At 40.2% G+C, this 15057-nt stretch overlaps 1 protein-coding gene across 10 annotated transcripts in view; it reads left to right on the top strand.

Annotated features, from left to right (window-relative positions):
* ptprfa (protein tyrosine phosphatase receptor type Fa) overlaps window positions 1-15057 on the top strand; it is a 562000-nt gene that overhangs the window by 377748 nt on the left and 169195 nt on the right. For 6 of the 10 annotated variants that reach the window (XM_020620919.1, XM_020620918.1, XM_020620917.1 and 3 more), the window contains 3 exons: window positions 5713-5830; window positions 7653-8234; window positions 11301-11410. In XM_020620919.1, the coding sequence (XP_020476575.1) occupies window positions 5713-5830; window positions 7653-8234; window positions 11301-11410 (810 nt within the window). The remainder of the gene's footprint in view (window positions 1-5712; window positions 5831-7652; window positions 8235-11300; window positions 11411-15057) is intronic. The other 4 variants (XM_020620922.1, XM_020620921.1, XM_020620916.1 and 1 more) reach the window with 1 other exon arrangement.

The raw sequence follows: 15057 nt of genomic DNA, 5'->3' as shown, positions 1-15057 counted from the left end.
GACAGTAGTGAGACCAGCTATGCTGTATGGGTTAGAGACTGTAGCAGTGAGGAAAAGACAAGAGGCAGAGGTGGAGGTAGCAGAGATGAGGATCTTGAGGCTCTCTTTAGGAGTGACCAGGATGGACAGGATTAGGAATGAGCACATCAGAGGGACAGCTCAGGTCGGCTGTTTTGGGGACAAGGTCAGAGAGGCCAGATTGAGATGGTTTGGACATGTGCAGAGGAGGGATAGTGGTTATATTGGTAGAAGGATGTTGGAGATGGAGCTGCCAGGCAAGAGGTCAAGAGGAAGGCCAAAGAGGAGATATATGGATGTGCTAAAAGAGGACATGAAGTTAACTGGGGTGAGAGTAGAGGATGCTGAGGATAGAGTTAGGTGGAAACAGATGATTCGCTGTGGCAACCCCTAACAGGAACAGCCAAAAAAAGAAGAAGACATTAAATAACTTTTCCCTCTAATTTTTGACCATTAAGGGCAAAGTGAGAGTCAAAACAAACGCAAGCACTATCCCTTCCTCTTCTTCCCCTGTTCCTCCTTGCTCCTCCTGGCCTGTTTCTGAAACTACATCATATGTGGTCACAACAGCCAGAGACAGTTGTGACAGTCAGGAAGTGCAGCAGTAATAACTGGCTCCAGGACTAATATACAGTATATATTGAACATTGAAAGTCACTTTTGGCTTTTCCCGTTTAGGGGTCGCCACAGCGAATCGTCACACTGACGATTGTACATATATTGTAAAAAGCAAGAGTTAAACATGTATACTGTATATCTCATATGATTGAATAGACAATGAATTAAATATTCAGTTTTTTTAAATTATCATGTCTTGTCCTTTTCTGGCAGCATGAGTTGCATTGTTGATATTGTAAGAAGGTAATTAGAGCCTGTTGAGAGGCTTGCTAACTTAAGTACATGCTTGGTTATTTCCATCAGTCATGTACACTAGCTTACCCTAGAAAGCCTTCTGAGGTGATGCGGCTGTAGGAGTCTCTGCTTCTTTTTTCCTGTGCAGAGACAGGACTAGTCTAGGAGCAGTTACAGATAGCACTTCTTGTGCAAACATTTTACACATTTCACAGTTTTCTTGTGCAATGAGAAATTACTATCAAGATGTGACTATGGTCAGTTATACCTGCAAATAAAGTGGTTCTGATAATCTCTATAAACTATTTCGTTGTGTACAATATTATCATGGAAGAAATAGAAATCAGGTTCTAAGCACATACAACATATACAAGAGAGAGCACAGACATTTAGAGAAATCCATATATGCGACAAATATAAAAACACACACAATATCCTTCAAAACTTTGGGGTCACCTCCATTTGTTGCACTTTTTTTTTGGACATTTAAGTCCTGTGATTAATCCTAAATGGTACAAAGCTATGAAATAAACTGCCACTTGTAAAACAAACAAACATAAAAGTTAAAAAATGTAACTTCCATTTTTTTTTACAGCAGTAGAAGTAAATTAAGCCCTGAAAATGGATGCAATGCCTACGGGTGTCCCAACATTTGACTTAAAACAACAAATTCTTTGTGTAAGACAGCAGTGCTGGGAAAAACTGTTATTACACCATCTGTAGCATTTTTCGCAAAAAAGCCATTAAGAAAAAGAAGTCAGAGCTTTTCAGGGTTTACATCCTACAGCAGGATAATGACCCAAAAAATACCCCCAGGTTGTGTAGAGGAAATGAACAAGACTATCAGCTTCACCTGATGGAACAGCAGCACAGTGACCAGACTATCCAGGTTAAGTGCAACACATCTGTGGGAGCTTCTGCAACAGTGCTGTCTATCTGAACAGTATTAGATTTCACTTGTATATAGAATGGCATAAGTGTATTCAGCTGCTTAGTTGCACTACAACTGGAAAAATGGAGGTGACCCCAAAATTTTAAACAGTAGTATATAAATATGTAAAGTACAAAGTGCTACACCAGAAAAATGCAGTACTCTAGTGGAGACCCAGTTTGGATCAGGAGCAATGTTCCACATACTTTTGTGTGCCCATCAACCTAACCCTTTAATAAATGTTATTTTTAGGTGAGAAAGTAACCATTTAGAGTAACCATTTTTTGGAGTTCTAAAAACCTGGTTGGATGTCTTAGCAGATGTCAGTGTGTGCTGTCATCTCGGGAGAACAGTCTTTTACCCAGCCCTCTGGTAACTTTCCACTGGATCTGTTGCCAGTGGCAATTTGAAAAATGTTACAATTCCTCTGGGAAGATAAAATCTGTTCTCTGAGTTGAAATAAAATATTTGTTGCTGATAGTTAGTCTGAAGGTAAAACTGACTGCATAATAAATTCAATTTTTATTGGACAGTTTAATGACAGTGCTGCCTCAGTGGACTTTGGGGTTCATCTACATACTGTACATATATATCATCACACATTCACTAAAGATAAATGTAGAAAATAACGAGATAAATAAAATTTTGTAGAGTGGATTACAGGTGTATCTTTTAGTGCACCCCCTGTCAGTCTGGGTTTTCCCCCTAAAAAGCTGGCTTAGAAAACTCTCTAAATGTCTGTATTTTTACTGCTCATTCACATTGAGCCCATCAATCCCCCTAGTGTCTCAAAGCACTTCTGTTGTGGAATTATTCACAGTGGCCCCTTGTTGCATGTGTTTCCCTTTTTGTGTGCATTTTTGGATTTGTTGGAGCACAAATCCTTAAATGTTTGTGCTTTCTCTTTTGTATGTGCTTTGACTCTAGGAACCACTCTTAATAAAGACCCAGGTGACCCAGTCTGTAATAAACAAGAATTATCCCATAATACAGCATAATAGAAAAATATTAAAGAAAGAAGCAAACCTACAACAAAAGAATACAATAACACAGACTGCTACTGAGCTACTAAACAAGTACTTAGCTGTCACGTACAGATGCATCCACTCAGAAATGCTGTTACACCCAAGGAATTTGTTTCCAGTGCAGAACCAAGGAAGTCATCTGTGGCACCAACTCAAATGATGGCTCTAACCATCAGGGGCAACTTGGGGGGTTCAGTGTCTTGCCCAAGGACACTTCGACATGTGGACTGCAGGCACCATGATTCGAACCACCGACCCTCCGACCCTTCAAAGAATAGTTGCTTATAAAATCCACAAAATTAGCTAAAGACTTCATTAATAGTCTCAAAACAAGGCAGATCCATTCTGTAAACTAAAACATGACTCTGTAATTCCCAGCATAATAGACCATAGGTGCTTACAGACAGTGATCAGTGCATCTGCAGACTAGCACTGATATAATTGTATGTTTTAACTTTAGAATCAAAATCAGAATCAGAATCAGCTTTATTGGCCAGGTGTGACGGACACACAAGGAATTTGACTCTGGTACATCGGCTCTCAATGTGAAAACAGTAAACCAGCATAAGGCTGTGTAATATAACAACTTGGTGGCAATAGTACAATAGTAGTTCAACAGTAGTTCCTGCCTAATTTTCTGCCTACACTACTCATGTCAATTAACCAAATAGAGCCAGTGGTAGCTTAAAATAGAAAAAATGGTGAGAAATATGATATAAATGTTCTATATCAAACTAATATAAACAATGTCTATTGATCCAGAATGGATAATCAAATTCTAAAAATGATGTTGCTTCAAGATTGTTTGTCTTCATTGATCTGCCTGTTCTCTACTGGCGGACAGGTGAATAATTCAGAGAGCTCAATAAAATATGCTCTTGTATTGCTTCCCCTGGTGTGGTTTGGTTGTCGCCATGGTCACACAATACGCTGCAAGAGCATGTTGATAAAGCTGGACCATAATCAGCTCCGACAGCAGCCGCAAATAACATGTGCATGTTTACAAGTGTGGCTGCTGCCGTCCTCTGTCTTAGTGCTGCTGCTCGCTGTCTGAAACACCTCACATTCTGGCAGGAATCCTAATAATCCTAATGGAATAATCCTATTCCATGGCTAACTAGTTTCCTAAACTTCAAACTATTAGCCACGTTTCCCAAGCTGCCATTTAAAATGTCCAATTTAATGGCATCTTCAATTTAACATGCTGATTGTGACTTTGGTGAAAACTTTCAACATTCATTGAAGTATCAGTCAGAAGTGTCCCTCCCTTAGTGTTGGTCCCAGTGGGGATGAATCAGCAACGTGTCTAAGTACTAATGAGGGTTTGTAGCGGGGATGTTCCCAGTATTAAAATAAGCCAGCAGCATTTGATGTTTGACACACAGGAAGTCAGTGCCAACAAACTGGCTTCTGTGAAACCAGACTTCCTCTTCACAGGAGCAATGTCTGCTGTTTTAATATAAAATATTTTATTTGTTTGAGCCTTGGGAATTCATCCTCACATCTCCTCAGACTCCTGTGGGCTCTTCATCTGAACAAGACCGATGAAAGCCCAATTAGATTTTTTCCCCTCTCTTTCAAAATGCAAGTACGTTTCTGGCAACAGAAGTGAAAGGAATACCACCAGATTAAAAAATGGGCTTTCAGAAGCCTTTAATAGGTTCATACAAGGTACATTTCTCTCTTATCCTGCACCTTCTTTACCCTGCAGACAAGACAGATAGGAGGGAAATATCTTAACTCTTTAAACCCTGGCTGAATTCTGCTTTTTGTAATGTGTGCTCTAATGTCATGTCATAGATATAAAATTACCAGCCATGACATAATAATTAGATTTCTGGTTGCTTCGGGAGCCCCTGGTAGTTTTGTTGAGACCTTACTTATCTCCATGGCACAGCAAGCCCTGGGCTGTGGGTGGAGGCACCAGGCTGACCGGGGGAACAGAACCCGCTGAGTGGAACTATCATCACCCCTGCACACACTCAGCTGCTTCATCTCTGCAACTCCTCTCATCAATTTGGAGCAGCACTAGAAAGGAATCCGCTGCTAGCTGGGAGAAGTGGGCCTTTCCTGAGGCTTTTAATGGACTCCCAGCTGGTGACAGACTGCACATTTTGCTGTAATAACAAGGCTTTTTGAAAAGTGGAGGAGCACGTTTGAACGTGCCCTCTCTGCTGTGTGTGGGCAGACATTTTCCTGAAGGGACATGAAATATATGTGTCTGATGACTCTTGGTATTGCTGTTTTTACTTTACGTGCATTCTGTGTTCAGTGAGTACAGTATGGTGTCTGATATGGTGTTTTGTGTTTGTAATATGTGGGTGAGAAGCATGATATTACCTTTTTAGTGAATACACTTGTGCAATTTTTCTTGTAGATTTCTTATTTAAAGATATTTTGGGTCTTGGGTCTTACTTTCATACAGTAGTTAAGCCATCATTCTCATTGCTAATCATAAGGCTAAGCTGAGAATAAAGTAAAATTGCTGTCTATTGGGTATAATATTCCATCACAGTTTACAGAAGTACTTCCTGCTATACCTGTAACCTACTGTACCTGCCCACAGTTTTGTTGCGCAGTGAGGGGTTATTTCCATCATTTCGATGTATTCTGTGACTTAGACTGTCTGATTAAATCGGTAGGTTGTTTATCATCTGACTACACATGTTAAGATCCAAGTTGTAATATAAATAGTATTGGTATATGTTTATAAATAGTATTTTTAGCCAGTAATGGGCCAGGAAAATTTAAGCATTACAATGTGATACCTACATCCAGAAGCCGATACAGTATGTGCACTTTTTCTTTTAATGGTTCCAGCGCCCATTTCTCTCTGTCTTTTCATCTTTTTTTGCCTCTGTCTCCATTTTCCGTTCCATTTTCCAGGAGGCCATTGTAACAGGTCTACTCCCAGAGACTACCTACTCTGTGACTGTGGCTGCCTATACCACCAAAGGAGATGGAGCTCGCAGTAAGGCCAAGCTGGTCACCACCACAGGAGCAGGTGTGTGCTCTCTGTATATTTTTACACTATGTGCTGCATGTCTAGCTGTTACAACATGTTTAAATGCTTATGCCTTTTTTTTTTTACCATAGTCTTCGCTTCATTTGCCTCTTAAAATGAAAAAGGTGAATTCATAAGCAATAAAATATGACATTGCTCAATTTGATACTCTAGGGGTACTTACCCTCCACCTCCTTCTGGTAGGAGGAATGCGTCACCTGGCTAATGTTCACTAATGTGCCGCTGGTTCCACTGGATGTACTAAAATTTGTCACGACCTCGCTTGCTATGGCAAAAGGAGGAGACAAAGGCTTCAAGTAAACATATCAGCAATTTATTCTAATATAAGTTTCAACTCAAATTAAGCTTACCAAGAGCAAATAGCTACATGCTGTGTAGTCAGTCTCATCGGTGGTCTGTGTTAGTTGTGTGGATGAATGAGATGTGAAGTGGTAAAAGATATTGTTGAATGGGGAAAGACTTAAATAAAGTGCACTCTGTCAAGGGAAGAGCCTCCCCAGCCTTCCAGGGGAGGAGGAACAGGGTTTTAATAGCAGATGGCCTCACCAGGCCCAGGAGCATCCAACTGCACTGGATTGTAACTCAACCTACCAGCCAAAGCATGAGGAGAGAATAAGAGAGATCAAGAAAAAGAAAAGATACAAAGAAGACCATCACAAACTGTACTCATGAAATTAATTGCTGACATCTTGGAGCATGGTTAAAAATAGGTCCAACAGAGCAATAAGCACAATCATCCAGGATCAGGTAGGTTGTAAACAAATCTCCAGATCTGACAAACCTATTCTGAAAAGGAAATGTAGGTCAGCGTAAAAATTAGAACTCAAACGGTTTGTTCTAAACATCTGTTACAGTTTGCAGACCAAATTCTTGGTTTAACTTTGATTATATAAAATTTAAAAACAGGCAAGTATAGTAAATCAGAGACTCTCACTGAGATCCGTGAGCTCCTTCCCAGGTCTTTCAGCGCAGCACTTAAACCACTTAAGGGCAGCATAGTTAAGACGTAAGTTTTGTAATTTACTGAGTAAGAGACTGTGATTTATGGCATCAGTTGCTTTTGAAAGGTCAATAAAGATAGCAGCATAGCACTGTTTTAATCCATAGTGGGGACAATGTCATCACCTACTGAAAAGGCAGCTGTGTTTGTGCTATGTCCAGGACATAGACCAGGCTGATCAGGCTGTAGAAGGTTCTATGAGTTTATAAAATTGATAGTAATTTATATTTAATCAAAGATTAGAATTCTAAAATTGCTGCTAAAGCTGTAAGCTTAGATACTGGGAGGTAATTGTTGAGGTCAGTGATATCTTCACTCTTATGTAGATGCAGGCTCTTTCCAGGAATTATACTTGGGTGTGTTCACTTTCAGTTTCATCCCCAAAGAAAGTGGTAGCTATGTGAAAACGTCTGCCTTGTTTACAACCTGTATCATTATCGGACTGTTCTTACTTGTTGCCCCATCTGACCTATTCTTAACAACAAAACCATGTTCTGAAATCTCAGCAGTTATTGTTATTTGGTCATACAGGGCCGGTAGCCAGTATCATATCAAGTATCAATTATGAAACCTTTTAAAAACACTTCCCATTTTCTCCATCCAAGGGAGAAATTGCTACATTTAGAAAGCAACATGCAGACTGCCTTGCTATATACGAGCAAGCTCTGGGTTTCCCAGCAGCAACTGTATACCAACTAAAATAAGACATCAATGTGATTGGAGTTTTTCTGTGTTTCATGAGTGTGGTAATGTAAGAGTTACTAAGACATGCAAATGCCGGAGAATGTTTTTGCCTTCCAGTGCCTGGCAAGCCCACTATGATGATCAGCACCACCATAGGAAACACAGCTCTGATTCAATGGCAGCCTCCTAAGGAGATAGTAGGGGAGCATGTGGGATACCAGCTGCAGTACAAGAGAGCAGAGGATGAAGCTTTTACCATCAAAGACTTCAGAAAGACAGACGATCATTTCACAGTCACCGGCCTTCATAAAGGTGCTACCTACATATTCAAACTGTGCGCCAAAAACCGAGCAGGTAACGGAGAGGAATATGTGAAGGAGATCAGCACCCCTGAAGACATTCCTGGCAGCTACCCCCAGAATCTGAGTGTGGTAGGCTTGACTGCCACCTCCACCAAGCTGGCCTGGGATCCCCCTCCTATGGCTGAGAGGAATGGGAAGATTGTCAAGTACATGGTGGTGTACCGTGATATCAATAGCCAGCACAACAACACCAACAGTACCACAAAAACAGAGATGACCATCCAAGGTTTGCAGCCTGACACAACCTATGACATCAGAATCCAGGCTTTCACCAGTAAGGGGGGAGGGCCTATTAGCCCCAGCATTCAGAGCAGGACCATGTCAACCTCCATGCCAGGTGAGGACCAGTTTGATGTAACTTCATTTATGAGCTCAGCATTCTGTTCATTACTCAGTGACCTGGACACTTAGGGGGATATTTACAGCTCATTTTCTGGTACTAAACAGTGAAATCGTATGTGTTCACATTTACTAAGGAGTGGCAGTGGGGGTTTGTGTGAGAAACAGAAGAATTGCGGCAACTTAGGAATTTGTACATTTAATTTCATCCAATATGTAATTTATGGCATTCCCATTCAGGAATGTAAAAATAAGGGAGGAGAGAATGGAAATTTATACAAATACTCCGATGACCTGGTTTACCACCGCTGTGACAGAGGGAACCACGGCTGAAATTTAACATCAGGAGAAACCAGGTATAAAGCTTGTGGCCCTGCTGTCAGCATGGCAGCTGCTAGTCATTTGAGATTTTGTTTGGGTTAAGAACACATTTCAAGAGGGGACAGGGTGCTTATAAATTACATTGCTCACCAGAGGAGAATGTGAGGGACTTATTTCAGGTCAAACCATGCTTCACTGAGGCTACGAGCCTTAAAAATGAAAGTTGAGTTGAGTGGCAAAGTACATGATTGCAGCTCTGATAGATCTTTGTTAATGTCTTCAATCATAGTAACATTTGGTCATAGTAAACACATTCATTTCTGCTGTCTCTGTCCACCCGTGCACAGTGCAGGCACGTCCTTACCAGCTAAATTAACACAGCTGCCACTATGCTCACCAGTATTAGTAATAGACAGCTAAATTGAAAGGTTGCGGTGCATCTGCAGTTCAGTATTTTCTGTGCCTGATGGTAATTTGTGACAGGTTTGATAAATACCCCCCTTAGGGCTTTATTATCCTGAAATATGGCACCTTGTGGAGATGCACATGGAGGTGATCAGCACATTTTGCAGTTTTGCTGACCATGCGTTAGCATAATACAGTACATTATTACTTGGAGGATAAGACAATCAGCAAGTGGAATCAGATGGTAGGTTGCCCCCCTCTTTGCAAAAAAGACTCTCAAAATATGTGTGTGGTGTGTATTCTTATGGTGTTTTGTTGCTGCTCTCTATTGCTGCTGGAACACAGGAATTTACCCATTGTGGGATCAATAAAGTCCTACCTACCTACCTACCTACCTTTTATGTTTTTAAAGTTTAGTGAACTTTATCCAACAGAAAAACATAAATGTTTTTAAACAAGCAAAAACATTTTGCTTGGTAATATATAGAAAAAATGTAATGTCAGTTATCATAAAATGTAAATAAATGATGACGGTAGCAGTGTGTCAGATATGCAGGATTTTGGAGATGAGTTAGTTTTATCCTCTGCAATGCTGCTCAGCAGAAAAAAGCACAAATGAACATAATCTTGAAAAACATGGAGGGCACTGCTGCCTCTGAAATCCACGCTACCTGTGTATTTTCATTTATTATTTATTGTTGCTGTGCACCTTGGCAGTGTCCAGTGTTCTGTTCTTGAGTTTTGCTGGTGTAGGGCAGGTACAGGTTTGCAAACTGGCCTGTGCAGGAGTCAGAGATTTAAAAAACACACACACATGACTCAGACATGTCTAAACGTGTGTTAAAATGATTTCACAAACAAGTCTTATGTTTGTAGCATGCAGGAGGAATCATTTTGTGGTGTAACTGATTATATGGATCCACTTCTGTGCATAGGAGACACAAAGGCAAACGACCAGAAACATTAATGGAAGTGAAAAATCTGAAAACTCTCTAATAATCTTCTGGCCATGAAGGAGTGTTTGCATTAGATCATCATACTGTGAAACTTAACAACTGTGAGAAATAGTTTTTCACTGATGTTTAGAAAACCACAGAATGTTAATTACTGGTAGATCCTGGCTGATCCCACCATTGTGTTTGGAGATGAAAATAGTGAATGAAGTTGCTGCTGTTGTGCCATCCATGAGTAAAATTACACACAGCCCCTCTCTCAATGAAATAACACTGTAGATGAAAAGTATCATTTTGGTTGTGTGTTTTGTGGGAAACTGGCTCTTCAGAGCATCAGTGTTGAGGACTTGTAGTCACAAGTTTCAGTCACATTAAAAGTTGTACTTTGATGCATATATCAATCTGCAGTAGATGAAGAAATATGTAGAAAAATGCCCAACTTGACATTCATGAAAGCTGTTTGGTGGTTCTGCACAAGTGTGTATGTGTGCCTTTGTATTACTTACATCATGAGGACCGAAACCTGTTAACACACTCACACTGTGGGGACTCGGCCATCTGAATTTTAGGGTGGCAATGTGGTTTAGGGCTAGGATGAGGTTAAGCGTTAGGGTCAGGCAAGTCGTGGTTATGATTAAGGTTAGAATAAGTCTACAGGAAATGAATGTAAGTCAATGTAAAGTCCCCACAAGAAATGACAACACAATGTGCGTGTGTGTGGCCTTATTTTTCTATAAATGTGTAGCCCAAAATCTGTTAGTTACTATCTTTTCAGTTGCAACCACAACCTGCAGGAGCTGCAGGGCTAACAACAACAGTCAGCAAAGCTTGTAAATTAAACAGTGATCTATCAAACTTTTAACCATGATCAGCCTCAGTCTGTACACACACTAAGGCCAGGCAGCATCTCTCCTCCTCTGCTGTATTATTTTGCTCGCAGTTATGAAAGAAGAATATACACCGTAATGCCGTAAATACACAGTATTTCCTGAATGCAATGTCAGCCTCAAGCCATCTGGACACTGGAGATCATCATGGTTTTTCAGGTCAAGTTTCAGTCTGAACTCTGAAGAAATTACATTTGCTGGGAGCTATCACGTGTGGATATTTTGTCTGTCTAGTCAACCTTATTTAGTACATTGATTTATACTGTATTTATAGTTGATTACAGTTGTATGGGTACTGGTCATGTACAATACAAACTATGCCACAAATTAAAGGGTTAACAAAAGAAACATAACAGAAATCACTTAACATGTAAAAGCTTCACTGATTCTGATCAATACCATAGCAGCTCTTACTTCTGTGCACCAACTCATCTATCTATCTATCTATCTCATCTCAGTTTTATCTGCAAATGAATTAACCACCTATTAATCATCCAGTCCTTCCCTCAGTGTTCACCAAAAACTTCGGTGTGAAGGCGGTGATGAAAACATCTGTCCTGCTGACCTGGGAAGTGCCAGAAACCTATAAATCTCAAGTGCCTCTCAAGGTAAGATCATCCCAAGGTTCAAAACAGATAGTAGCTGCAACACTTACTGTAAACATTCATCACAGACCTCCAGTTTTTCTCAGTCACTTTGGTACATTCCACAATTCATCCTTGACATCCTTGATATTTGCAAAACGGAGCATTTCTCCAAACAGTTCATACAAACAGCACCACACAAAGAACCACCTGTAAACGTGCATCACTTGCTTGGAATCCTTAATTTATCTCTCAAAAGTAAATATTTATGTCACTGAACATGCCAGTCCTTGTGTCATCACTTATGAACATGGCAATCAGAATGATTAGTCATGTTCTCAGTATAACAGTGTACTCTGGAAGTATTTTCATATGTAAACTATGGCTCAGGTTTTGATGACAATGACTGAAAATGCACAAGGCTGCAGTTGTGCAAGGCTATATGGTATGTATCAATTCAGTTCACATTACTGTATGGGGGAGGCTGCAAAAGATTGGACACATTCATTTTTACACTTTTACTGTTTTTACTGTCATTGTGATACAGAAAAGTAAGTGTTTTACAGCACTGCATAGCACAAAGGAAAAAGCACAACATTAGAAATGTAAACAGCAAACACCCCCTGGACAGTACAGTTGTTCTCTCAACAATTTGTCTGCCTTTGACCACCCCTGGCCATTGGAAGGTTATGACTGACACTATGGCCCACATGTGTAGCCCTTATGTTGAATGTTGTATGTCCTTGGCCTCTTCTCCCTCTTCCTCTGTTTTGCCCCCTAACCTTCCACCACACAGTGCTACTCCTCTTCTTCTTCTTCCTGGTAGTTGACGGTGTTCAATAACACATATTTCCACTTAAACTAAATATTTTAAGATGCATGATCTCATCAAACAAAATAAAGTGTCAACTTTGTGAAACTTTTTGTTCTGTTGACCCTCTTAGCAGAACAGCTGCTTCATAAATCCTGAAGAAAATCAATTTGCACCATATTAAATTCTGCTTGGAATGTACTTTATGGCTGGCCATTTGTTGAGAGGCCTGTCTGTCACTCAGGCTGTGGCACTGTGTTGCTTTATTGATAAGCTAAACTGCAGAAAGAAGGTTTATGACCAGCCAAATAATAGTAAGAAAGGAAACCACATTTTAGTTATTTAGGACCTTGTAACACTAAACAACACAAAACAAAGAGTTTTACACAGGAACACAAGAAGGTTACAAAGTTTGTTGGAGTTACAAAGTAGATTGGAGCTACAAGTAACAATGTCATAATATACAATAAAATTCGAATACACAGGAAACTGAAAGGTTATTTTAAAGGTTAAGGTAGATTTGGTCTCTTCTTTTAGGGCTGTTTCACAACCAAGTAGTCAAACTGCAAAGTCATAGCCATCTAAGGGACACTTAAATATTTTTTGGAATCCACTTAATCACTGTCATTCTAAGAATGAGACTGATGACAATGTCCTGTCTCATTCTTTATGTTGAGTGATGTCACCATTAGCTTAGCTTAGCATAATTATTAGAAGCAAGGAGAAACAGCTAGACTGGCTCTGTGCAAAGTGGATATATGCCCACCAAAACCTAAAGCTTTGCAGGGGGAGTGTGGTGCTAGAACCACATCCTGAGCAGTGACTGAGCAACTTCGAAAAGGCTTGGTGGGATAATTATTAAGGAGTCGCAGTGGGGTTAGTGGTGGAGAGACAGAAGAAACGTGGCACCACAGGTGTTTACATTGTTGGTCTCATGCAATATGTACATTATTTAAAGGCATTCCCATTCATGGACACATAAATAAGGGAGGAGAGAATGGAAGCTTATACGAATACCTTCAGTGACCGATCTATTTAATTTTAGGAGAAAGCAGGTGTAAAATTTGCAGCCCTGTTGTCAATGTGGTAGTTGTTAGTCATCTGGGATCTCTTCGGAGTTACAGTAAGGACATGTTGGGAGGGAGAGGGTGTTTGTAATTCGCATCGCTTACCAGAGGAGAAGGTGAGGGACTTGTACAGGTTGTCAGGTCAGGCCAAGGTTCAATTACTGGTTTGGTTGGCAGGAGACTACATGCTTGCAGTTCCAAAATGTGTTTGGTGATGTCTTCAACCATACAGTATTAAAGTTTGGTTCCCTTGTACCGTCTCTATTGGTCCACCCATGCATAGCAGGCACATCCTCACCAACGGAAGAACATTCAAAATAACACAAATGTTGCTATGCTCATTTACATTGTCATTGTTGGTAAATATGCCACTAAATTTGTGCCAGTAATTTGTGACAGGCTTAGTAACTATCCCCCTTATTGTCACAGTGGGGTTGCCAGGATTGGTACCACCATGTCTGCAGAGTGAACAAAACTAAAAACCATTCCCACTCTATCGCACAACCTGTGCTTTGGCTTCAGAGGCTGCAAAGAAGTGCTGGACAGATTAATCAATTGTTTCAATAGTTTTAGCATGTAAAATACCCAAAATATACTTTTTGTGTATGGATTAACAAAGAAGTCTGTGCAGATTCTCAGTCATCCACGTCATAGTAAACTGAAAAAACTTAGAAAAAATCAACTGGACTTAGATTTCTAGGTCGAAGACGTTTCACCTTTCATCGTTTAACAAAGAATATACAACATCTTTATCAGAGGACTTTATAAGTGTTGGTATAATATGTGCATTTTAGAGCTGGGCTAGCTGTTTCACCCTGTTTCTAACATTTATGCCAAATTAATTTAATTGGCTGCTGACTTTACCTTCACAGTTTTTACAGAAGTAAATCTTCTCAGCTTACTCTTGACAAGAATGTATTTGTCGTGTTGAACTATAAGATCTGAGGGTACCACCTTAATTATATGCTATATGCTCATGATATTCTACTTTAGAATACTGAACTACTTTATTAATGTTCCAAAGGCATAATATATATTATACCCCAGTTCTTTTACTGGACAGATCTGAGTAAGGAAGGAGTCCGTCTTTCTTGATTTTAGTGCTGGTTTATTTACAAATATATATATAACATTCCCCACTCGCCCCCACTTTGGGGCGGTCTTGTATTCCTTCCTTCAAGCTCGGGTCCTCTACCAGAGGCCTGGGAGCATGAGGGTCCTGCGCAGTATCTTAGCTGTTCCTAGGCAAGGAGGAATGGGCAAAAATTTCAGTCTCTCGATGTGCAAAACTGATAGAGACATACCCCAAGCGACTTACAGCTGTAATCGCAGCAAAAGGTGGCGCTACAAAGTATTAACTTAAGGGGGCTGAATAATTTTGCACGCCCAATTTTTCAGTTTTTTATTTGTTAAAAACGTTTGAAATATCCAATAAATTTCGTTCCACTTCATGATTGTGTCCCACTTGTTGTTGATTCTTCACAAAAAATTACAGTTTTATATCTTTATGTTTGAAGCCTGAAATGTGGCAAAAGGTCGCAAAGTTCAAGGGGGACGAATCCTTTCGCAAGGCACTGTATGTCTGGTATGGTAGCCCCCCGCCTCTATTGTTCTTGTACTTAGTGCTTGTTCTTGTGCTGTCAGGATTAGTGCCTCTGTGCTGTCTTTCAGTCCAGCTTTGTCCAGCCACTGGTAGGATTTTTCGATATCAGCCCCTTCTACTACTTGACGGTGGTACATACCGTGCAGAGGTTTGTCCTTCCATGAGGCTTCCTGCTCTTCGTTCCCCCGTC

The sequence above is a fragment of the Monopterus albus genome, unplaced genomic scaffold, assembly GCF_001952655.1.
Source record: "Monopterus albus unplaced genomic scaffold, M_albus_1.0 scaffold250.1, whole genome shotgun sequence".
Lineage (NCBI taxonomy): Eukaryota > Metazoa > Chordata > Actinopteri > Synbranchiformes > Synbranchidae > Monopterus > Monopterus albus.
This window is presented reverse-complemented; position numbering and strand designations above follow the sequence as displayed.